Here is a 23,086-nt window from a genome sequence, read left to right as displayed (position 1 = left end):
AGGACAACTCGTGAGACTCGTGGCGACGCGTGCCTACGTCACGTTGACGTAGGGCTCTCCTCGCCCAGCCTCAAATGAATGCTACCCCGACGACGACGTCAGCAACGCATTACGGTGGGAAATACAGACTTTCGCCTGCCCCTGCCAGTAGGCACCCCGCCCTACGTAAGCTGCCATCCTCAGCGGCGGCCGTCCCCGGGCAGTGTGGTGTGGTGTGGTGTGGTGTGGTGTGGCGGCTTACAGCGGGGGCCGCGCCAGCACACTTTCCAGGAATCTGCTGGCCTTTTGCGCAACGCGTGACGCCAGATGCTTAACCAGGCCGGCGCGAACCCATCACCGCTGCTGCAGGCGGCACTTGTGTGTCGTGCGCGTGTATCTGTGGCGCTCATCAAACACACACACACACACACACACACACACACACACACACACACACACGAGAGGAGATTATATATACAGGGTGGTCCACTGATCGTGACCGGGCCAAGTATCTCACGAAATAAGCGTCAAACGAAAAAAACTACAAAGGACGAAACTTGTCTAGCTTTAAGGGGGAAACCAGATGGCGCTATGGTTGTGGGCCGCTAGATGGCGCTGCCATAGGTCAAACGGATCTCAACTGCGTTTTTTCAAATAGGAACCCCCATTTCTTATTAAATATTCGTAAAGTACGTAAACAAATATGAATGTTTTAGTTGCACCACTTTTTTCGCTTCGTGATAGATGCCGCTGTAATAGTCACAAACATATGGGTCACCATTTTAGACGAACTGTTGGTAACAGTTAGCTTTTTTAAATTAAAGTAGAAAACGTACGTACGTTTGAACATTTTATTTCGGTTCTTCCAATGTGATACCTGTACCTTTGTGAACTTATTTCTGAGAACGCATGCTGTTACAGCGTGATTACCTGTAAATACCACATTAACGCAATAAATGCTCAAAATGATGTCCGTCAACCTCAATGCATTTGACAATACATGTAACGACATTCCTCTCAACAGCGAGTAGTTCGCCTTCCGTAATGTTCGCACATGCATTGACAATGCGCTGACGCATGTTGTCAGGCGTTGTCGGTGGGTCACGATACCAAATATCCTTCAACTTTCCCCACAGAACGAAATCCGGGGACGTCAGATCCGGTGAACTTGCGGGCCGCGGTATGGTGCTTCGACGACCAATCCACTTGTCACGAAATATGCTATTCAATACCGCTTCAACCGCACGCGAGCTATGTGCCGGACATCCATCATGTTGGAAGTACGTCGTCAGTCTGTCATGCAGTCAAACATCTTGTAGTAACATCGGTAGAACATTACGTAGGAAATCAGCATACATTGCACCATTTAGATTGCCATCGATAAAATGGGGGCCAATTATGCTTCCTCCCATAATGCTGCACCATACATTAACCCACCGAGGTCGCTGATGTTCCACCTGCCGCAGCCACCGTAGATTTTGCGTTGCCCAATAGTGCATATTATGCCGGTTTACGTGTTGACGTTTCACATGTGGCTGAACCCTTCCTGTTTCCTTAAATAACTTAACTATCCGGCGAACGGTCCGGACACTTGGATGATGTCCACGATACCGAGCAGCATACATAGCACACGCCCGTCGGGCATTTTGATCACAATAGCCGTACATCGACACGATATCGACCTTTTCCGCAATTGGCAAACGGTCCATTTTAACATCGGTAATGTATCACGAAGCAAATACCGTCCGCACTGGCGGAATGTTACGTGATAGCACGTACTTATACGTTAGTGACTATTACAGCGCCATCTGTCACAAAGCGAAAAAAGTGGTCCAACTAAAACATTCTTATTTCTTTACTTACTACACGAATACGTAATAAAAACTGGGGATTCTAATTTTTAAAAAACGCAGTTGATATTCGTTTGCCCTATGGCAGCGCAATGTAGCGGGCCAACCATAGCCATCTAGTTTCCCCCTTCAAGCTAGACAAATTTCGTTCTTTGCAGTTTTTTCGTTTGACGCTTATTTCGTGAGATATTTGGCCCGGTCACTATCAATGGGCCATCCTGTATATGAGAGAGCTGACAGGTTGCGAAGCCATAAAGCTGTCCTACACCAGTACGAATATTTTCATGCTCCCATTGCGAAATGGGTGATTAGAAGTACATCATGTTTTCAGAAGAAATGATCCTATTACGTAGTTCTCAGGGTGGTGGTTGTTGTTGTTGTTGTTGTTGTTGTTGTTGTTGTCGTCGTCTTCAGTCCTGAGACTGGTTTGACGCAGCTCTCCATGCTACCCTATCCTGTGGAAGCTTCTTCATCTCCCAGTACCTACTGCAACCTACATCCTTCTGAATCTGCTCAGTGTATTGATCTCTTTGTCTCCCTCTACGATTTTTACCCTCCACGGTGCCCTCCAATGCTAAATTTGTGATCCCTTGATGCCTCAAAACATGTCCTACCAACCGATCCCTTCTTCTAGTCAAGTTGTGCCACGAACTTCTCTTCTCCCCACTCCTATTCAATACCTCCTCATTAGTAACGTGATCTACCCACCTTAATTTCAGCATTCTTCTGTAGCACCTCATTTCGAAAGCTTCTATTCTCTTCTTGTCCAAACTAGTTATCGTCCATGTTTCACTTCCATACAAGAAGAATATAATAATTCCAATCCCAATGAAAGCAGGTGTTGACAGATGTGAAAATTACCGAACTATCAGTTTAATAAGCCACAGCTGCAAAATACTAACGCGAATTCTTTACAGACGAATGGAAAAACTGGTAGAAGCCAACCTCGGGGAAGATCAGTTTGGATTCCGTAGAAATGTTGGAACACGTGAGGCAATACTGACCTTACGACTTAGAAGAAAGATTAAGAAAAGGCAAACCTACGTTTCTAGCATTTGTAGACTTAGAGAAAGCTTTTGACAATGTTGACAGGAATATTGTCTTCCAAATTCTAAAGGTGGCAAGGGTAAAATACAGGGAGCGAAAGGCTATTTACAATTTGTACAGAAACCAGATGGCAGTTGTGAGAGTCGAGGGGCATGAAAGGGAAGCAGTGGTTGGGAAGGGAGTGAGACAGGGTTGTAGCCTCTCCCCGATGTTGTTCAATCTGTATATTGAGCAAGCAGTAAAGGAAACAAAAGAAAAATTCGGAGTAGGTATTAAAATTGATGGAGAAGATGTAAAAACTTTGAGGTTCGCCGATGACATTGTAATTCTGTCAGAGACAGCAAAGGACTTGGAAGAACAGTTGAACGGAATAGACAGTGTCTTGATAGGAGGATATAAGATGAACATCAACAAAAGTAAAATGAGGATAATGGAATGTAGTTGAGTTAAATCAGGTGATGCTGAGGGAATTAGATTAGGAAATGAGACAAAGTAGTAAAGGAGTTTTGCTATTTAGGGAGTAAAATAACTGATGATGGTCGAAGTAGAGAGGATATAAAATGTGCAATGGCAAGGAAAGCGTTTCTCAAGAAGAGAAATTTGTTGACATCGAGTATAGATTTAAGTGTAAGGAAGTCATTTCTGAAAGTATTTGTATGGAGTTCTCAGGGTGGCGCACAAAAATCCGGCCGTGAGCAACACAAGAACAAGTAAGTAAACACGCGATCATTAGATAGCAAAGCTAAATAACAAATACGTCTATGCTAAGGTCTATATTTAGTGAACTGACCTTGTCTTTTACATTAGATTAGACGCTTAAAGTCACCTTGTGCTTCTCAATGCTTTTCCCCGCGACCTAACACGTCAGTGTACACTTCGGGCAACTCTGCCGCGTAAATACTGGACATACCATTACGAATATTGCTTTCACGTTTTATAACGCGACTGGGTTATCGTAGTTACCCTTTTTCTCACCAGCCAGAGATGTCAGAGTGGTCAAGTCCGACGAAAGAGGCGGGCACAGTCCTTTGGCTGTCAAGTCCTTTCTCCTGTGACTCTTTCACGAATTCGTGAGACTGACTCGCGCCAAGTGTGACACGTCGTCCCATGCCGTTGAAAAAGATGCGTGCGTTCATAGCGGATAAATGTTTGCCCAAGTCACCCAAATATTTGCTTATATGCAGGAACTTTAACTGTTTGAAAATCTACGAGACCACATTCACATCACACGGCACACCACAGACTCCGATTCTTTGACGGTGAGGAGGTTCCTCATCAACAGTATAGGGACTGATTGTCTACCAGTAGCGTACCTCTGATGCTCTGGCGGTTGACGTGTCTTCTCAGATGGGACCAGGCTTCGCGAATCGTGAAACACAGCAGCGCAACCAACGCTCCACTCACAACTGCTTGACAGCCGAGTACCGCAAATAATTCACACGTTCTGCCCTATCTTCCTCCTCGAGTTCTTGGAGGCGTCTCATTTTGTAAGGCATCATCCCTTTGTGGTGTCTAACATCTCCATCTACATCTTCATTTATATCCCGCAAGCCACCCAACGGTGTGTGGCGGAGGGCACTTTACGTGCCACAGTCATTACGTCCGTTTCCTCTTCCAGTCGGGTACGGTTCGCAGGAAGAACGACTGCCGGAAAGCCTCCGTGCGCGCTCTAATCTCTCTAATTTTACATTCGTGATCTCCTCGGGAGGTATAAGTAGGGGGGAAGCAATATATTCGATACCTCATCCAGAAACGCAACCTCTCGAAACCTGGACAGCAAGCTACACCGCGATGCAGAGCGCCTCTCTTGCAGAGTCTGCCACTTGTGTTTATTAAACATCTCCGTAACGCTATGACGGTTACCAAATAACCCGGTGACGAAACGCGCCGCTCTTCTTTGGATCTTCTCTATCTCCTCCGTCAACCCGACCTGGTACTCGAGTATAGATCGAACGAGTGTTTTGTAAGCCACCTCCTTTGTTGATGGCCTACATTTTCTAAGGACTCTCCGAATGGATCTCAACCTGGTACCCGCCTTACCAACAATTAATTTTATATGATCATTCCACTTCAAATCGTTCCGTACGCATACTCCTAGATATTTTACAGAAGTAATTGCTACCAGTGTTTGTTCCGCTATCATATAATCGTACAATAAAAGATCTTTGTTTCAATGTATTTGCAATACATAGAATTTATGTGAAAAGCAATGCTCCCATGACACTCCCATGTGGCACGCCAGAGGTTACTTTAACTTCTGTAGACGTCTCTCCATTGAGAACAACATGCTGTGTTCTGTTTGCTATAAACTCTTCAATCCAGCAACACAGCTGGTCTGATATTCCGTAGGCTCTTACTTTATCAGGCGACAGTGCGGAACTGTATCGAACGCCTTCCGCAAGTCAAGGAAAATGGCATCTACCTGGGAGCCTGTATCTAATATTTTCTGGGTCTCGTGAACAAATAAAGCGAGTTGGGTGTCTCACGATCGCTGTTTCCGAAATCCGTATTGATTCCTACATAGTAGATTCTGGTTTTGCAGAAACGACATGATACTCGAGCAAAAAACATGTTCTAAAATTCTACAACAGATCGACGTCAGAGATATAGGTCTATAGTTTTGCGCATCCGCTCGACGACCCTTCTTGAAGACTGGGACTCCCTGTCCTCTTTTCCAATCATTTGGAACCCTCCGTTCCTCTAGAGACTTGCGGTACACGGCTGTTAGAAGGGGGGCAAGTTCTTTCGCGTACTCTGTGTAGAATCGAATTGGTACCCCGTCAGGTCCAGTGGACTTTCCTCTGTTGAGTGATTCCAGTTGCTTTTCTATTCCTTGGACACTTATTTCGATGTCAGCCATTTTTTCGTTCGTGCGAGGATTTAGACAAGGAACTGCAGTGCCGTCTTCCTCTGCGAAACAGCTTCGGAAAAAGGTGTTTAGTATTTCAGCTTTAAGCGTGTCATCCTCTGTTTCAATGCCGCCATCATTCGAGACTGTCTGGATATGCTGTTTCGAGCCACTTACTGATTTAACGGAAGACCAGAACTTCGTAGGATTTTCTGTCAAATCGGTACAGAGAATTATACTTACGAATTCACTGAACGCTTCACGCATAGCCCTCCCTCCTTACGCTAACTTTGACATCGTTTAGCTTCTGTTTGTCTGAGAGGTTTTGGCTGCGTTTATCTTGCAGTGAAGCTCTTTGCTCTCGCAGTAGTTTCCAAATAGGTACGCGAGACGCTCACCTGTTGCGATGATGTTCGTGTCTACGTCTCTGGACTCTGCATCCTTCGTCCTCCAACATCAGCGATCGCAGTTGCATTTGCAACTGACCCACTTTGTCACCAAATCTGCTCTGCTGGCATGGAAACGCCAGGAAACTACTTTGCAAGAATGTCCCGCGTTTCCTTAAATGAACCGGTCATAGTAAGCCTCCACTATTACGATTCGTATTATTACGATCAGACCAGTATCAGTTGCAAAGCGATTTAGAAAAGATTGCTGTACGGTGTGGTAGGTGGCAGTTGACGCTAAACAACGAAAAGTGTGAGGTGATCCACACGAGTTCCAACAGAAATCCGTTGTAATTCGATTACTCGATAAATAGTACAATTCTCGAGGCTGTCAATTCAACTAAGTACCTGGGTGTTAAAATTACGAACAACTTCAGTTGGGAAGACCACATAGATAATATTGTGGGGAAGGCGAGCCAAAGGTTGCGTTTCATTGGCACGACATTCAAAAGATACAACAAGTCCACTACAGAGACAGCTTACACTACACTCGTTCGTCCTCTGTTAGAATATTGCTGCGCGGTGTGGGATCCTTACCGGGTGGGATTGACGGAGGACATCGAAAGGGTGCAGAAAAAAGCAGCTCGTTTTGTATTATCACGTAATAGGGGAGAGAGTGTGGCAGATATGATACGCGTGCTGGGATGGAAGTCATTAAAGCAAAGACGTTTTTCGTCGCGGCGAGATCTATTTACGAAATTTCAGTCACCAACTTTCTCTTCCGAATGGGAAAATATTTTGTTGAGCCCAACCTACATAGGTAGGAATGATCATCAAAATAAAATAAGAGAAATCAGAGCTCGAACAGAAAGGTTTAGGTGTTCATTTTTCCCGCGCGCTGTTCGGGAGTGGAATGGTAGAGAGATAGTATGATTGTGGTTCGATGAACCCTCTGCCAAGCACTTAAATTTGAATTGCAGAGTAGTCATGTAGATGTATAAGAGAATACATCTCGCCGAGATACTTCGCATGACTTATAAAGTCGCAACGGCTTTCGTACTGACAACACAAAACGCCGTCGCAACAGCTTCGAAACATACGAAAAATTGTCCGGCGGCAATGAACATTCTAGTACTACTGCCCAGGTTTTTTTGCACGACACCCTGTAGTATATGCTTCAATTACGTAAATTTATTTCCACCATGTCTTTACTGGAGTGTTGCTGTTTTCTGTCCGTTTCACGTTGCACAGAGGAGATTCTGCCAGGTGATTCAGCTGTGTTCCACAGACGTAGTAAACCGGCAATGCGGGTCACTAATCGCAAGAGCGTCGACGGTCCGCAACGACAATAACAGCAGCGTGACTATTGTCATCACCACCGTTGTGCATTGTCAACAATTATGTTCCAAATGAATACATGAGAATGTATCAGCTTACTAGCACGTCTTGAGCTTGTAGGACCACTGTATGTTATCAGCTTTCGCGAAAAACGCAATGTTAACTGCGTCCAGTTTTCAGCGTAACAATTGTACCGCTGAACCACACTTGAGTTATTGGATTCTTGCAAGGTTATCTTTAAAGGCCTCTGACATACTATATTGGAGGGATGGATCTACTTTGATGTGGAGCCGGCCGAAGTGGCCGAGCGGTTCTAGGCGCTTCAGTGTGGGACCGCGCGACCGCTACGGTCGCAGGTTCGAATCTTGCCTCGGGCATGGATGTGTGTGATGTCCTCAGGTTAGTTAGGTTTAGGTAGTTCTAAGTTCTAGGGGACTGATGAACTCTGATGTTAAGTCCCACAGTGCCCAGAGTTAAGTCCCCAGAGCCATTTGAACCATTTTTGATCTGGTGCTGCCTATTGAAAGCATTATCGTATTTATTAAGGCGAAATATAATTTTGAAAATTAATTAGTGCATGATAAACACACACACACACTGAAGAGCCGAAGAAACTAATGAACCTGCCTCATGTCGTGGAGGGCCCCAGAGAGCACGCTGTAGCGCCGCAGCGCGGCCCAGCATGGACTCTGCTGTCCGAGGTGGTGCTAGAGGAACTCGTACCTTTAATTCTTCAGGGCTGTCCTTAAATCCGGAAGAGTAAGACGGGGCGCAGATCTCTCCTCAACAGCACGTTGCACGGCATCCCATATACGCTGAATTGTGTACCTCTCTGGGGAGTTTGGTGACAGGCAGAAGTGTTTAAACTCGCAAGACTGTTCCTGGGTCCACTCTGTAGCAATTCTCTACGTGTGGTTTGTGGCATTGTCCTGCTGGAATCGCCGAAGCCCGTCGGAACGCAGAGTGGACATGAATGGATGGAGGTGATCAGACAGGATGCTTACGTACGTGTCACCTGTCAGAGTCGTATCTAGACGTATCAGGGGTCCCATATCACTCCAACTGCACACGCCCCACACCTTTACAGAGCAGCCACCAGCTTTAACAGTTCCCTGCTGACATGCAGTTCGTTCATGAGGAGGTCTCCATACCGATACGCGTCTATCCGCTCGATATAACTTGAAACGACACTCGTACGACCAGGCAACACGTTTCCAGCCATCAACAGTCCAATGTCGGTGTTGACGGGCCCAGACGAGGCGTAAAGACTGTGTGTCGTGCGATCATCGAGGATACACGAGTGGGCCTTCGGCTCCGAAAGCCCTTATCGATGATATTTCGTTGAATAGTTCGCACGCTGACACTCTTTGATGGCCCAGCGTCGAAAACTGCATCAATTTGCGGAAGGGTTGTTGCACTTCTGTCACGTTGAACAATTCTCTTCAGTCGTCCTTGGTCCCGTTCTTGCAGGATCTTTTTCCGCCCGCAGCGATGTCCGAGACTTTGATGATGTTTTACCGGATTCCTGATATCCACGGTGAACTCCTGAAATGGTCATACGGGAAAATCAGCACACCGCCGCTACTTCTGAGATGCTGTTCCCATCGCTCGTTCGCGCGCTAACTATAAAACCACGTTCCAACTCAAATGTTGGTAACCTGCCACTGTAGCAGCAGTAACCGATCTAACTACTGCGCCAGACACGTGTCTTACACTACTGGCCATTAAAATCGCTACACCAAGAAGAAACGCAGATGACAAACGGGTATTCATTGGACAAATATGTTATACTAGAACTGACATGTGATTACATTTTCACGCAAATTGGGTGGATAGATCCTGAGAAATCAGTACCCAGAACAACCACCTGTGGCCGTAATAACGGCCTCGATACGCCTGGGCATTGAGTCAAACAGAGCTTGGATGGCGTGTACAGGTACAGCTGCCCGTGCAGCTTCAACACGGTACCACAGTTCATCAAGAGTAGTGACTGGCGTATTGTGACGAGCCAGTTGCTCGGCCACCATTGACCAGAAGTTTTCAGTTGTTGAGACAACATTTTCTTTATCCAGATAGGCCCGTACAGGACCTGCAACATGCGGTCGTGCGTTATCCTGCTGAAATGTAGGGTTTCGCACGGATCGAATGAAGGGTAGAGCCACGGGTGGTAACGCATCTGAAATGTAACGTCCACTGTTGAAAGTGCCGTCAATGCGAAGAAGAGGTGACCGAGACGTGTAACCAATGGCACACCATAGGATCACGCCTGGCGATACGCCAGTATGACGAATACACGCTTCCAATGTGCGTTCACCGCGATGTCGCCAAACACGGATGTGACCATCGTGATGCTGTAAACAGAACCTGGATTAATCCGAAGAAATTACGTTTTGCCATTCGTGCACCCAGGTTCGTCGTCGAGTACACCATCGCAGGCGCTCTTGTCTGTGATGGAGCGTCAAGGGTAACCGCAGCCACGGTCTCCGAGCTGATAGTCCGTGCTGCTGCAAACGTCGTCGAACTGTTCGTGCAGATGGTTGTTGCCTTGCAAACGCCCCCATCTGTTGACTCATGGATCGAGACGTGGCTGCACGATCCGTTACAGCTGTGCGGATAAGATGCCTGTCATCTCGACTGCTTGGGATCCAGCACGGCGTTCCGTATTACCCTCCTGAACCCACCGATTCCATATTCTGCTAACAGTCATTGGATCTTACCTACGCGAGCAGCAATGTCGCGATACGATAAACTGCAATCGCGATAGGCCATAATCCGACCTTTATCAAAGTCGGAAAGGTGATGGTACGCATTTCTCCTCCTTACACGAGGCATCACAACGTTTCACCAGCCAACGCCGGTCAACTGCTGTTTGTATATGAGAAATCGGTTGGAAACTTCCCCCATGTCAGCACGTTGTAGGTGTCGCCACCGGCGCCAACCTTGTGTGAATGCTCTGAAAAGCTTATCATTTGCATATCACAGCATCTTCTTCCTGTCGGTTAAATTTCGCGTCTGTAGCACGTCATCTTCTTGGTGTAGGAATTCTAATGGCCAGCAGTGTACTTGTGCTTTTTCGCAACTAGTATTTGCCCACGCTTTATGAACATGTGGGAGGGTTAGGAATGTCCACCTGCATGATTCGCTTTCAGGTGCCAGTAAAACGTCATAGCCGACATATACAGATATGTATAATGAAGCCTAACACACACTCCATCCGTCCACATGGGGTTACGCTGCAATCGTGCAATAAATTGGCGGCTGACCGTCCTCAGTTTGTATTCCCAGTGTGAGCGAGCAACGAAACCTGTTGCTTCATCTACATCCATACTCCGCAATCCACCATATGGTGCGTGGCGGAGGGTACCTCGTACCACAACTAGCAGCTTCTCTCCCTGTTCCACTCCCAAACAGAACGAGGAAAAAACGACTGCCTATATGCCTCTGTACGAGCCCTAATCTCTCTTATCTTTGTGGTCTTTCTGCGAAATGTAAATTGGCGGCAGTAAAATTGTACTGCAGTCAGCCTCAAATGCTAGTTCTCTAAATTTCCTCAGTAGCGATTCACGAAAAGAACGCCTCCTTTCCTCCAGAGACTCCCACCCGAGTTCCTGAAGCATTTCCGTAACACTCGCGTGATGATCAAACCTACCAGTAACAAATCTAGCAGCCCGCCTCTGAATTGCTTCTATGTCCTCTGTCAATCCGACCTGATATGGATCCCAAACGCTCGAGCAGTACTAGAGAATAGGTCGCACCAGTGTTCTATAAGCGGTCTCCTTTACAGATGAACCGCATCTTCCCAAAATTCTACCAATGAACCGAAGACGACTATGCGCCTTCCCCACAACTGCCATTACATGCTTGTCCCACTTCATATCGCACAAATATTTAATCGACGTGAATGTCTCAAGCGCTACACTACTAATGGAGAATTCTTTTTCCTATTCTTCTGCATTAATTTACATTTATCTATATTTAGAGTTAGCTGCCATTCTTTACAGCAATCACAAATCCTGCTTATGGAGCGGTAACTACTGTAACGTTTCAGTATCACTGAAGTTAAGCGCTCTCGGGCTGGGCTAGCACTCGGATAGGTGACCGCCCGGTCTGCCGAGCGCCGTTGGCAGTCGGGCTGCACTCAGCCCTCGCGAGGCAAACTGAGGAGCTACTTGACTGAGAAGTAGGGGCTCCGGTCTCGTAAACTGACATACGGCCGGGAGAGCGGTGTGCTGACCACGTGACCCTCCGTATCTGTGTCCAGTGTCGCCCCTGGGCTGAGAGGATGACACGGCGGCCGGTCGGTACCGTTGGGTCTGCCAAGGCCTGTTCGGGCGCAGTTTTTTGTAGTTGGCTTTGGCTACCGATCTCTCCCTCTCCCTCTCTCGTGTGCGTGTGCGATAGAGAGATATCGCCAGAGGGCACGGCTACTCGCAAGGGGGCCGCCGATCCGGTACTGGGGCAGTGATAGCAGGTTAGCGAGCCTGCAAAATGTTAATGCGCGCGCCACACTTTCTCCAAAATTGCCGGCCTGAGTGACCGCGCGCGCACACACTACATCGTCTGTTGCGCTGGCAGCAAGTTTCTCGAAGGTGTCGACGTATCCTCTAGGTTCCCAATACTGTGTACTACGTTCCCCTAAAAACCCTTCCGTTCCCATGAAAACCCTCTTTTTGCACTGGAACGAACAGAAGTGAACAAGCGGGCGAGTATCCGCTGACAACTTGACTGGATTGCCTCCCATTCGCTCGCAGCTAAGAACACACGTGCACCCTCTAGGCTCTAGGGGACTGAAGAGAGGGCGAGGGTAGCGTGCCAGCCCTACTTACGCTGCATTATTCGATTTCTTTTCACGCTGACAGCCCGCACACAGACCTCAACACGTAATGGTAGTTGCAAATTTTGAAGACAGCAAGGGTAAAGTGCCTCCAGGTTTGCTACGGAGAGTGATCGCAGACATTTCTTGCAAAAATCGACCGTCTCTACTAATCCCGGCACATCTTTAAGTTGGAAATTTTCATTTACTGTAATCCACTGTATGGCTTACGGGGGTCGAACCTACGTTTACTGTGCGTTTTTACCACCGACCCGAATATTCGTCACACTTGGCATCCACTGCGTGGGGAAGAAATATTTCGACAGCAGGCAATTTTAACACGACGCATAAACCTTTATTTAGTAAATGATAATTAACTGAAACCCTCAGCTCCCGACAGATGTTGATATACCTCGATAACGACACCTGAAATGGTTCAAATGGCTGTGAGCACGATGGGAGTTAACATCTGAGGCCATCGATCGCCCAGAACTTAGAGCTACTTAAATCTAACGAACCTAAGGACATCACACACATCCATGGCCGAAGCAGAATCCGAACCTGCCACCGTAGCGATCGCGCGGTTCCAGACTGAAGCGCCTAGAAACGCTCGGCCACAGCGGCCGGCTAGGAAAGCTGAAAATGTGTGCACCGACCGCGACTCGAACCCGGGATCTCCTGCTTGCATGGCAGACGCTCTATCCGTCTCAGCCACCGAGGACACAGATGAATAGCGCGACTGCAGGGACTTATCCCTTGCACGCTTTCCGTGAGACCCACATTCCCAACTGTCCACAATCTACATACGTAATAGATATTTGCCCATCCAGTCATTACTCACCAAGGTTAATGGCCGGGTAGCCTTTAACTATATATATATATACACATATATATATATATATAAAGATAGTAACTGTTCTCGAAGGAACAGATACCATTGATGACCGTGCAGCTTCTTTAGAATAAATGATAATTAACTGAAACCGTCAGTTGCCGACAGCTCATTTTCAGCGGTCTCCATCGAGGTATATGAACACCACCTGTCGGCAGCTGAAGGTTTCAATTTTCATTTATTCTGAATAAGCTGCACCGTCATCAATGGTATCTGTTCTTTCGAGAACAGTTACTATCTTCATATCTCTATTGAATATTTGTTAGCCTGTTTTGTTTTGGGGCGCAAAAACAACGAGGGTGATACGCGCCTATGTCAAAATTAGAGAACACGAAGACAGAGGAGTTAAAAAACGACCACGCGTCAATCCCAAGTGACGGAAAAGAAGACAACTAGAAACTGGGACGTGTAGAAATGTCTATCAAATACGAGACAGAAACGGAGGTCCAGCACTAAAAATTTAATGTCCTTCGGGATATTGATACGACGGATAAAAAGTGGTCGACAGCTGGCGCGTAGGGAGGAAAGCTCAGGAGGAAAGCTCAGGAGGAAAGCTCAGGAGGAAAGCTCAGGAGGAAAGCTCAGGAGGAAAGCTCAGGAGGAAAGCTCAGGAGGAAAGCTCAGGAGGAAAGCTCAGGAGGAAAGCTCAGGAGGAAAGCTCAGGAGGAAAGCTCAGGAGGAAAGCTCAGGAGGAAAGCTCAGGAGGAAAGCTCAGGAGGAAAGCTCAGGAGGAAAGCTCAGGAGGAAAGCTCAGGAGGAAAGCTCAGGAGGAAAGCTCAGGAGGAAAGCTCAGGAGGAAAGCTCAGGAGGAAAGCTCAGGAGGAAAGCTCAGGAGGAAAGCTCAGGAGGAAAGCTCAGGAGGAAAGCTCAGGAGGAAAGCTCAGGAGGAAAGCTCAGGAGGAAAGCTCAGGAGGAAAGCTCAGGAGGAAAGCTCAGGAGGAAAGCTCAGGAGGAAAGCTCAGGAGGAAAGCTCAGGAGGAAAGCTCAGGAGGAAAGCTCAGGAGGAAAGCTCAGGAGGAAAGCTCAGGAGGAAAGCTCAGGAGGAAAGCTCAGGAGGAAAGCTCAGGAGGAAAGCTCAGGAGGAAAGCTCAGGAGGAAAGCTCAGGAGGAAAGCTCAGGAGGAAAGCTCAGGAGGAAAGCTCAGGAGGAAAGCTCAGGAGGAAAGCTCAGGAGGAAAGCTCAGGAGGAAAGCTCAGGAGGAAAGCTCAGGAGGAAAGCTCAGGAGGAAAGCTCAGGAGGAAAGCTCAGGAGGAAAGCTCAGGAGGAAAGCTCAGGAGGAAAGCTCAGGAGGAAAGCTCAGGAGGAAAGCTCAGGAGGAAAGCTCAGGAGGAAAGCTCAGGAGGAAAGCTCAGGAGGAAAGCTCAGGAGGAAAGCTCAGGAGGAAAGCTCAGGAGGAAAGCTCAGGAGGAAAGCTCAGGAGGAAAGCTCAGGAGGAAAGCTCAGGAGGAAAGCTCAGGAGGAAAGCTCAGGAGGAAAGCTCAGGAGGAAAGCTCAGGAGGAAAGCTCAGGAGGAAAGCTCAGGAGGAAAGCTCAGGAGGAAAGCTCAGGAGGAAAGCTCAGGAGGAAAGCTCAGGAGGAAAGCTCAGGAGGAAAGCTCAGGAGGAAAGCTCAGGAGGAAAGCTCAGGAGGAAAGCTCAGGAGGAAAGCTCAGGAGGAAAGCTCAGGAGGAAAGCTCAGGAGGAAAGCTCAGGAGGAAAGCTCAGGAGGAAAGCTCAGGAGGAAAGCTCAGGAGGAAAGCTCAGGAGGAAAGCTCAGGAGGAAAGCTCAGGAGGAAAGCTCAGGAGGAAAGCTCAGGAGGAAAGCTCAGGAGGAAAGCTCAGGAGGAAAGCTCAGGAGGAAAGCTCAGGAGGAAAGCTCAGGAGGAAAGCTCAGGAGGAAAGCTCAGGAGGAAAGCTCAGGAGGAAAGCTCAGGAGGAAAGCTCAGGAGGAAAGCTCAGGAGGAAAGCTCAGGAGGAAAGCTCAGGAGGAAAGCTCAGGAGGAAAGCTCAGGAGGAAAGCTCAGGAGGAAAGCTCAGGAGGAAAGCTCAGGAGGAAAGCTCAGGAGGAAAGCTCAGGAGGAAAGCTCAGGAGGAAAGCTCAGGAGGAAAGCTCAGGAGGAAAGCTCAGGAGGAAAGCTCAGGAGGAAAGCTCAGGAGGAAAGCTCAGGAGGAAAGCTCAGGAGGAAAGCTCAGGAGGAAAGCTCAGGAGGAAAGCTCAGGAGGAAAGCTCAGGAGGAAAGCTCAGGAGGAAAGCTCAGGAGGAAAGCTCAGGAGGAAAGCTCAGGAGGAAAGCTCAGGAGGAAAGCTCAGGAGGAAAGCTCAGGAGGAAAGCTCAGGAGGAAAGCTCAGGAGGAAAGCTCAGGAGGAAAGCTCAGGAGGAAAGCTCAGGAGGAAAGCTCAGGAGGAAAGCTCAGGAGGAAAGCTCAGGAGGAAAGCTCAGGAGGAAAGCTCAGGAGGAAAGCTCAGGAGGAAAGCTCAGGAGGAAAGCTCAGGAGGAAAGCTCAGGAGGAAAGCTCAGGAGGAAAGCTCAGGAGGAAAGCTCAGGAGGAAAGCTCAGGAGGAAAGCTCAGGAGGAAAGCTCAGGAGGAAAGCTCAGGAGGAAAGCTCAGGAGGAAAGCTCAGGAGGAAAGCTCAGGAGGAAAGCTCAGGAGGAAAGCTCAGGAGGAAAGCTCAGGAGGAAAGCTCAGGAGGAAGCTCAGGAGGAAGCTCAGGAGGAAGCTCAGGAGGAAGCTCAGGAGGAAGCTCAGGAGGAAGCTTTGGAAGTCGCGGGCGGAGGTACGAGGACTGCAGACTTGGCAGCAGCGTCCGTCAGACCGAAGTGACCAGGAAACCCACGTAAACATCGAAGTGGCTCAATCACGGGTGAGCGAGTGACAGCTCTCCTGGACCCGTTAGACTATGTACAGCACGCATAGGCTCCGAAGGGCACAGAGACAGTGAGCAGAGGGCGCAATTGGAAAGCCTGTGTCGGCGAATGTACTGTGTGGTCTGATACAGGGCCAAGAGCCCTGCTGTAAATACTGAGCAGTGTGCCGTAAGCCGATACCGAAGAACTTTGCCGCCAATGACGAAAGCACATTCGACACCACCGTGACTCGAAAGTCATCAGCGTACACGACGGCGCTACGCGAAATTCCGTGCAAAGGGCTGGAGTAGTGTCCTTAGGGAGCGAATGAAGGGCAAGGTGAACACGGGCGGCAGCACAAAGCTGAAGTGGTGAAGGGTTCACACCCACCGCCAAAGTTGCAGGTAGCGTGTAGTTAAGCTGAAGGAGTAACAGCTGACAGCGGAGTGCAGGAGGTGGCAGAATCCTGTGTGTTCTGGCTCACTAGCTCACTCAACGTTGGACGTTAAGCTAAACATAAACACAAACAAATTTCAATGTCCAACGTTCGTTTAACGTTTGTTTGAAGTTCTTTTATTATTGTTTCGAATTTAATTGATCTTCGTTACAAGTTAAACTTATCTTCCTTTCGAATGTAATTTCCATATTCGTTTCGAGTTTACTGGTCGCTTTTTCCAGCCACTGCGCTGCTTCGAAAAAAAAAAAAAAAATCGATGTCTTCCTTTCTGAAGGCAAGTCATCAAGCAATTTCAGAAATTAAAATATTTAAACGTTGCAGAAGTTAAACAAAACAACAAATAGAAACAACAACTTTGATCTCTTTCTCCAACCAATAATTGGAAGAGAAATGTAGAAAAATTTAAATCATCATCCTGTAAATTCCACCACCATTGTGCTCTTTCAGCACCTCATCCTGTGGAAATGGTTCTTTATAATATTTATCGATGTCTGTTTCGCTTTGTTCGCTAGAATCCCTGTCTCTTTCTTCAAAATAACATTAATTGTCAAAAGAATCTTTTTTATAAATTTGTTTCTCCTTCTTTTATTTGAATCTTTTAATTGTACGGAAGTATCCTCTTCCTTCTAAACCATAATTTTTGCACAACTATTTTTAAGCAAAACTAAATTCAAACGTTCTATTTAGTGTTCTTCGTCTAACAAACTATTTTTCTCTCGTATCTTGGTAATGTATTTTACACTTAAACAGATCTAAAAACTTTGCGTTTCTGTCTTACTCCATTTATTATTACAGATTTTTAGTAAGTCATAAATAAATTTAATTATGATTAAATGGAGAAACTAATTATTCCTTAAGACATCACACCTTGGAAAGCTGATTTGTTTACGTAACTATGGAAACTATACGAAGAGAATGGTATCTGCTATTGTTTAGTTATTTGGGATATAATGTTTGCCATATCTATTCTGCAGAGGATGGAAATTTCATTCGTCGTCGTTACAATATTCGAAAACATATAGCAAGTTTAGTTGGACAATTACGAATATCCATGCTTTAAAAAATTAACACAGAATAATATAGTTATTCCAGAAAAAATTCGTAACAGTTAAAATAGATATATAAAAAAATACAGTACGTTAGGCATACGTCATTCTGTTACACCTTGCAATATGCACAACAATTGAACAACAAACAAGTATATTATTATTATTATTATTATTATTATTATTAGGTGTTTTAACTTTATCGACTTTAATTTTAACTTTGTAATTTATATCACCGTGGTCTAGGGGGTAGCGTCTTTGATTCATAATCAAAACGTCTTCGGTCCCGGGTTCGATCCCCGCCACTGCCTAAATTTTGATAAATAATCAGCATTGGCGGCCGAAGACTTCCGGCATAAGAAGTCAGCCTCATTCTGCCAACGGCCTTGTCAAAGAGGGCGGAGGAGCGGATAGAGGTTCAGGGCACTCTTGTCCTAGAGGTGGGAAATTGCCCCTAAAGGCAGAAGAATCAGCAATAATCAACGACATGAGGATGCAGAAGGCAATGGAAACCACTGCATTAAAGACACGTAACGTGTATCCACAGGACATGTGGCCTGTAATTGAAGAAGTGTCGTGATGATCTCTCCATTGGCAAAAGATTCCGGAATAGCCCCCCATTCGGATCTCCGGGAGGGGACTGCCAAGGGGGAGGTTACCATGAGAAAAAGATTGAATAATCAACGAAAGGATAACGTTCTACGAGTGGGGGCGTGGAATGTCAGAAGCTTGAACGTGGTAGGGAAACTAGAAAATCTGGAAAGGCAAATGCAAAGGCTCAATCTAGATATAGTAGGGGTCAGTGAAGTGAAGTGGAAGGAAGACAAGGATTTCTGGTCAGATGAGTATCGGGTAATATCAACAGCAGCAGAAAATGGTATAACAGGTGTAGGATTCGTTATGAATAGGAAGGTAGGGCAGAGGGTGTGTTACCGTGAACAGTTCAGTGACCAGGTTGTTCTAATGAGAATCGACAGCAGACCAACACCGACAACGATAGTTCAGGTATACGTGCCGACGTCGCAAGCTGAAGATGAACAGATAGAGAAAGTGTATGAGGATATTGAAAGGGTAATGCAGTATGTAAAGGGGGACGAAAATCTAATAGTGTTGGGCGATTGGAATGCAGTTGTAGGGGAAGGAGTAGAAGTAAAGGTTACAGGAGAATATGGGCTTGGGACAAGGAATGAAAGAGGAGAAAGCCTAATTGAATTCTGTACAAGTTTCAGCTAGTAATAGCGAATACCCTGTTCAATAATCACAAGAGGAGGAGGTATACTTGGAAAAGGCCGGGAGATACGGGAAGATTTCAATTAGATTACATCAAGGTCAGACAGAGATTCCGAAATCAGATACTGGATTGTAAGGCGTACCCAGGAGCAGATATAGACTCAGATCACAACATAGTAGTGCTGAAGAGTAGGCTAAAGTTCAAGACATTAGTCAGGAAGAATCAATACGCAAAGAAGTGGGATACGGAAGTACTAAGGAATGACGAGATACGTTTGAAGTTCTCTAACGCTATAGGTACAGCAATAAGGAATAGCGCAGTAGGCAGTACAGTTGAAGAGGAATGGACATCTCTAAAAAGGGCCATCACAGAAGTTGGGAAGGAAAACATAGGTAAAAAGAAGGTAGCTGCGAAGAAACCATGGATAACAGAAGAAATACTTCAGTTGATTGATGAGAGGAGGAAGTACAAACATGTTCCGGGAAAAATCAGGAATACAGAAATACAAGTCGCTGAGGAATGAAATAAATACGAAGTGCAGGGAAGCTAAGACGAAATGGCTGCAGGAAAAATGTGAAGACATCGAAAAAGATTTGATTGTCGGAAGGACAGACTCAGCATACAGGAAAGTCAAAACAGCCTTTGGTGACATTAAAAGCAACGGTGGTAACGTTAAGAGTGCAACGGGAATTCCACTGTTAAATGCAGAGGAGAGAGCAGATAGGTGGAAAGAATACATTGAAAGCCTCTATGAGGGTGAATATTTGTCTGATGTGATACAAGAAGAAACAGGAGTCGATTTAGAAGAGAAGAGGAGATCCAGTATTAGAATCGGAATTTGAAAGAGCTTTGGAGGACTTACGGTCAAATAAGGCAGAAGGGATAGATAACATTCCATCAAAATTTCTAAAATCATTGGGGGAAGTGGCAACAAAACGACTATTCACGTTGGTGTGTAGAATATGAGTCTGGCGACATACCATCTGACTTTCGGAAAAGCATCATCCACACAATTCCGAAGACGGCAAGAGCTGACAAGTGCGAGAATTATCGCACAATCACCTTAACAGCTCATGCATCGAAGCTGCTTACACGAATAATATAAAGAAGAATGGAAAAGAAAATTGGGAATGCGCTAGGTGACGATCAGTTTGGCTTTAGGAAAAGTAAAGGGACGAGAGAGGCAATTCTGACGTTACGGCTATTAATGGAAGCAAAGCTAAAGAAAAATCAAGACACTTTCATAGGATTTGTCGACATGGAAAAAGCGTTCGACAATATAAAATGGTGCAAGCTGTTCGAGATTCTGAAAAAAGTAGGGGTACAATATGTACAACAACCAAGAGGGAATAATAAGAGTGGACGATCAAGAACGAAGTGCTCGTATTAAGAAGGGTGTAAGACAAGGCTGTAGCCTTTCGCCCCTACTCTTCAATCTGTACATCGAGGAAGCAATGATGGAAATAGAAGAAATGTTCAGGAGTGGAATTAAAATACAAGGTGAAAGGATATCAATGATACGATTCGCTGACGACAATGCTATCCTGAGTGAAAGTGAAGAAGAATAAAATGATCTGCTGAACGGAATGAACAGTGTAATGAGGACACAGTATGGTATGAGAGTAAATCGGAGAAAGACGAAGGTAATGAGAAGTAGTAGAAATGAGAACAGTGAGAAACTTAACATCAGGATTGATGGTCACGAAGTCAATGAAGTTAAGGAGTTCTGCTACCTAGGCAGTAAAATAACCAATGACGGACGGAGCAAGGAGGACATCAAAAGCAGACTGGCAACGGCAAAAAAGGCATTTCTGGCCAAGAGAAGTCTACTAATATCGAATACCGGCCTTAATCTGAGGAAGAAATTTCTGAGGATGTACGTCTGGAGTACAGCATTGTATGGTAGTGAAACATGGACTGTGGGAAAACCGGAACAGAAGACAATCGAAGCATTTGAGATGTGGTGCTATAGACGAATGTTGAAAATTAGGTGGACAGATAAGGTAAGGAATGAGGAGGTTCTACGCAGAATCGGAGAGGAAAGGAATATGTGGAAAACACTGATAAGGAGAAGGGACAGGATGATAGGTCACCTGCTAAGACGTGAGGGAATGACTTCCACGGTACTAGAGGGAGCTGTAGAGGGCAAAAACTGTCGAGGAAGACAGAGATTGGAATACGTCAAGCAAATAATTGAGGACGTAGGTTGCAAGTGCTACTCTGAGATGAAGAGGTTAGCACAGGAAAGGAATTCGTGGCGAGCCGCATCAAACCAGTCAGTAGACTGATGACCAAAAAGAAATTTAGACCTATATTTTTAATTCCGATTCCTTCTATCCTATAACTGGAACAATAACAATCTCGTATATTTTAGGATTTAAAAATGTATCTATTCCACGATAATCTTTTATTGTGATGTTGGTAATGATTAGTTCTAATCGTTCTACATTTCCTAATCGTCTACAGTTCTTTATTTTTATATTTCGTAAAATTTGATGGATTTTTGTGCTTTTGATGGTCTTAGTCTTTACACAATTAACTGTCTGTTTTCGAAAACTGAATGTATCTTTAGATAAGCTATTCTGGGGAAAAAATTTCCATTGAAAGTAGAAAAAAACATCTTCATTTCGAAAAAAGTAGTTAGAAATAGAGATGCAAAATTATGGACATAAAATTAAATTGTTTTCAGAAAGTAGTTTAAACTGGGTAGTTGAAAGCAATGTGAAGTGGTTTTAAAACTGAGGAATATAATCCAGGTTCATTAACAAATGCTGAAGATTTTTTATTACCTTCTTACCTCGTCTGGGTGACATGGTTTAAATACGAAAATTTCTTACCATCAGCTACATCTATATTTTTTTCTAATTGCTTGGTTTGTATCTCTAAACTCTAAAAATTCACGGGACCCGCTAAGATACTTTGAAATTCCATAATGAATGAAGCATAAAATGTCGATCGTGATCAAAACATCTTTTTGGTTTAACAAAGGAATCCATGTATCTTTGAAGCACCTACCTACATTTAATTGATAAATTTAAATGAAATTAACACTCTTAGCTGCATACAGGCGTTGACATTCGTCAACGGGGACATGAAAATGTGTGCCCCGACCGGGACTCGAACTCGGGATCTCCCGGTCGGGGCCCACAATTTCATCTGTCGCCGTTGACGTATATCAACGCCTGAATGCAGCTAAGGGTGTTCATTTCATTGTAATTTCATTCTAATGGTCACCGATGGTATCTGTTCTTTCGGATATGTCTGAAAGAACATATACCATCTTAGTATATACTTGATAATTCTTTTGCTGAATAAAGCCATTTCACTTATTTTCTAAGTTTCACATTCTGTAAGAAATTATTGTAAATTTATTTTCTGACTTTCAGATTTTAGAAGGTATAGGGAATTTGAGCTGAAAAATATGTATTATAGTAGCTAAATTATGTATGTGCTGGCTAACTTTGGTGAAATAGCCAACTAACTCATGAGTGAGCTAGTGAGCCGTAACATACAGAATTTAGCTAGCACCGAAGGAGGGAGTCACCGAAGGAGGGAGTCACCGAAGCACTAGGCATAGGATAGGTGGCCACTCATGGCAGACAAACGGCATGATGAGAAGAGAGACGACAGCGGCAGTTCAGCTACTACCGTCTAGTTGTGCGCACAGCAGCTGTACTCTTACTCACCGGCGTGGGGCGGCGCCTCGTTGGCGTGGGCGTCGCCGGCCCACTCCGAGACCCGGCGCCCCTCCAGGATGGGCCGCAGGCAGGGCGAGCGCAGCTCGTGCTTGGGCAGGCGGTTCACGTGGCTCAGGAAGTAGTGCTCAAACCAGGCCAGGTCCACGTCGTTGGTGGGTCCCGAACCGGGCCCGTGCAGCAGCTCCTTCAGCGCCGCCAGGGACGTGATGGTGTTGTAGCTGCTGCTCGACTGCGACGAGTCGTCGTCGTCGGCCGAGGGCGACGGCGGGGGTGACGGCGACGGCGAAGAGTCGTCCGGCGCGGCCAGAGGCGCCGGACCCGCAGCCGGCGCCTTCTTCAAACCCTTGGCGCCGGGTTCCTGAGCGGGCTTCTTCGGCGGCATCGTTCGATCCGAGGGGTTCGGCAAGCGGGGAACTCCGAATTGGGCTTTCGGGTTCCCGGCAGCACTCGGGAGCTCGCCAAAGATCAGATACTACCGAGTGTCCGGGCCAGTTGCTCTTTACCGACGCACTGTAATTAGGTGTGAGTCACTCTAGAAATAGTTGGGCCTTTCACGAGCCTGGAATTGAGCTACCACCACAGCTAGACACCGTGCACAGTAGTCCAACTGGATCCTCCCCAGGGAAGCGTGCTTCAGGAAACAGTAGTGCCGGGACACAGCTCCGGACTCTAGCGATG

At 46.2% G+C, this 23,086-nt stretch overlaps 1 protein-coding gene across 1 annotated transcript; it reads left to right on the top strand.

The window, feature by feature from the left end:
- Positions 1–306: 306 nt before the first annotated feature.
- LOC124553558 (caldesmon-like) lies at positions 307–22,149 on the top strand. Its single transcript, XM_047127404.1, has 3 exons — positions 307–357; positions 13,662–15,906; positions 22,097–22,149. Exons 1-3 carry the CDS (start codon positions 307–309, stop codon positions 22,147–22,149), a joined length of 2,349 nt encoding a protein of 782 aa, XP_046983360.1.
- Positions 22,150–23,086: the final 937 nt, after the last annotated feature.

Source organism: Schistocerca americana, chromosome 11 (genome assembly GCF_021461395.2).
Source record: "Schistocerca americana isolate TAMUIC-IGC-003095 chromosome 11, iqSchAmer2.1, whole genome shotgun sequence".
Taxonomy (NCBI): Eukaryota; Metazoa; Arthropoda; class Insecta; order Orthoptera; family Acrididae; genus Schistocerca; species Schistocerca americana.
The sequence above is the reverse complement of the archived record's forward strand: the minus strand, read 5'-3'. Positions and strand labels throughout refer to the sequence as shown.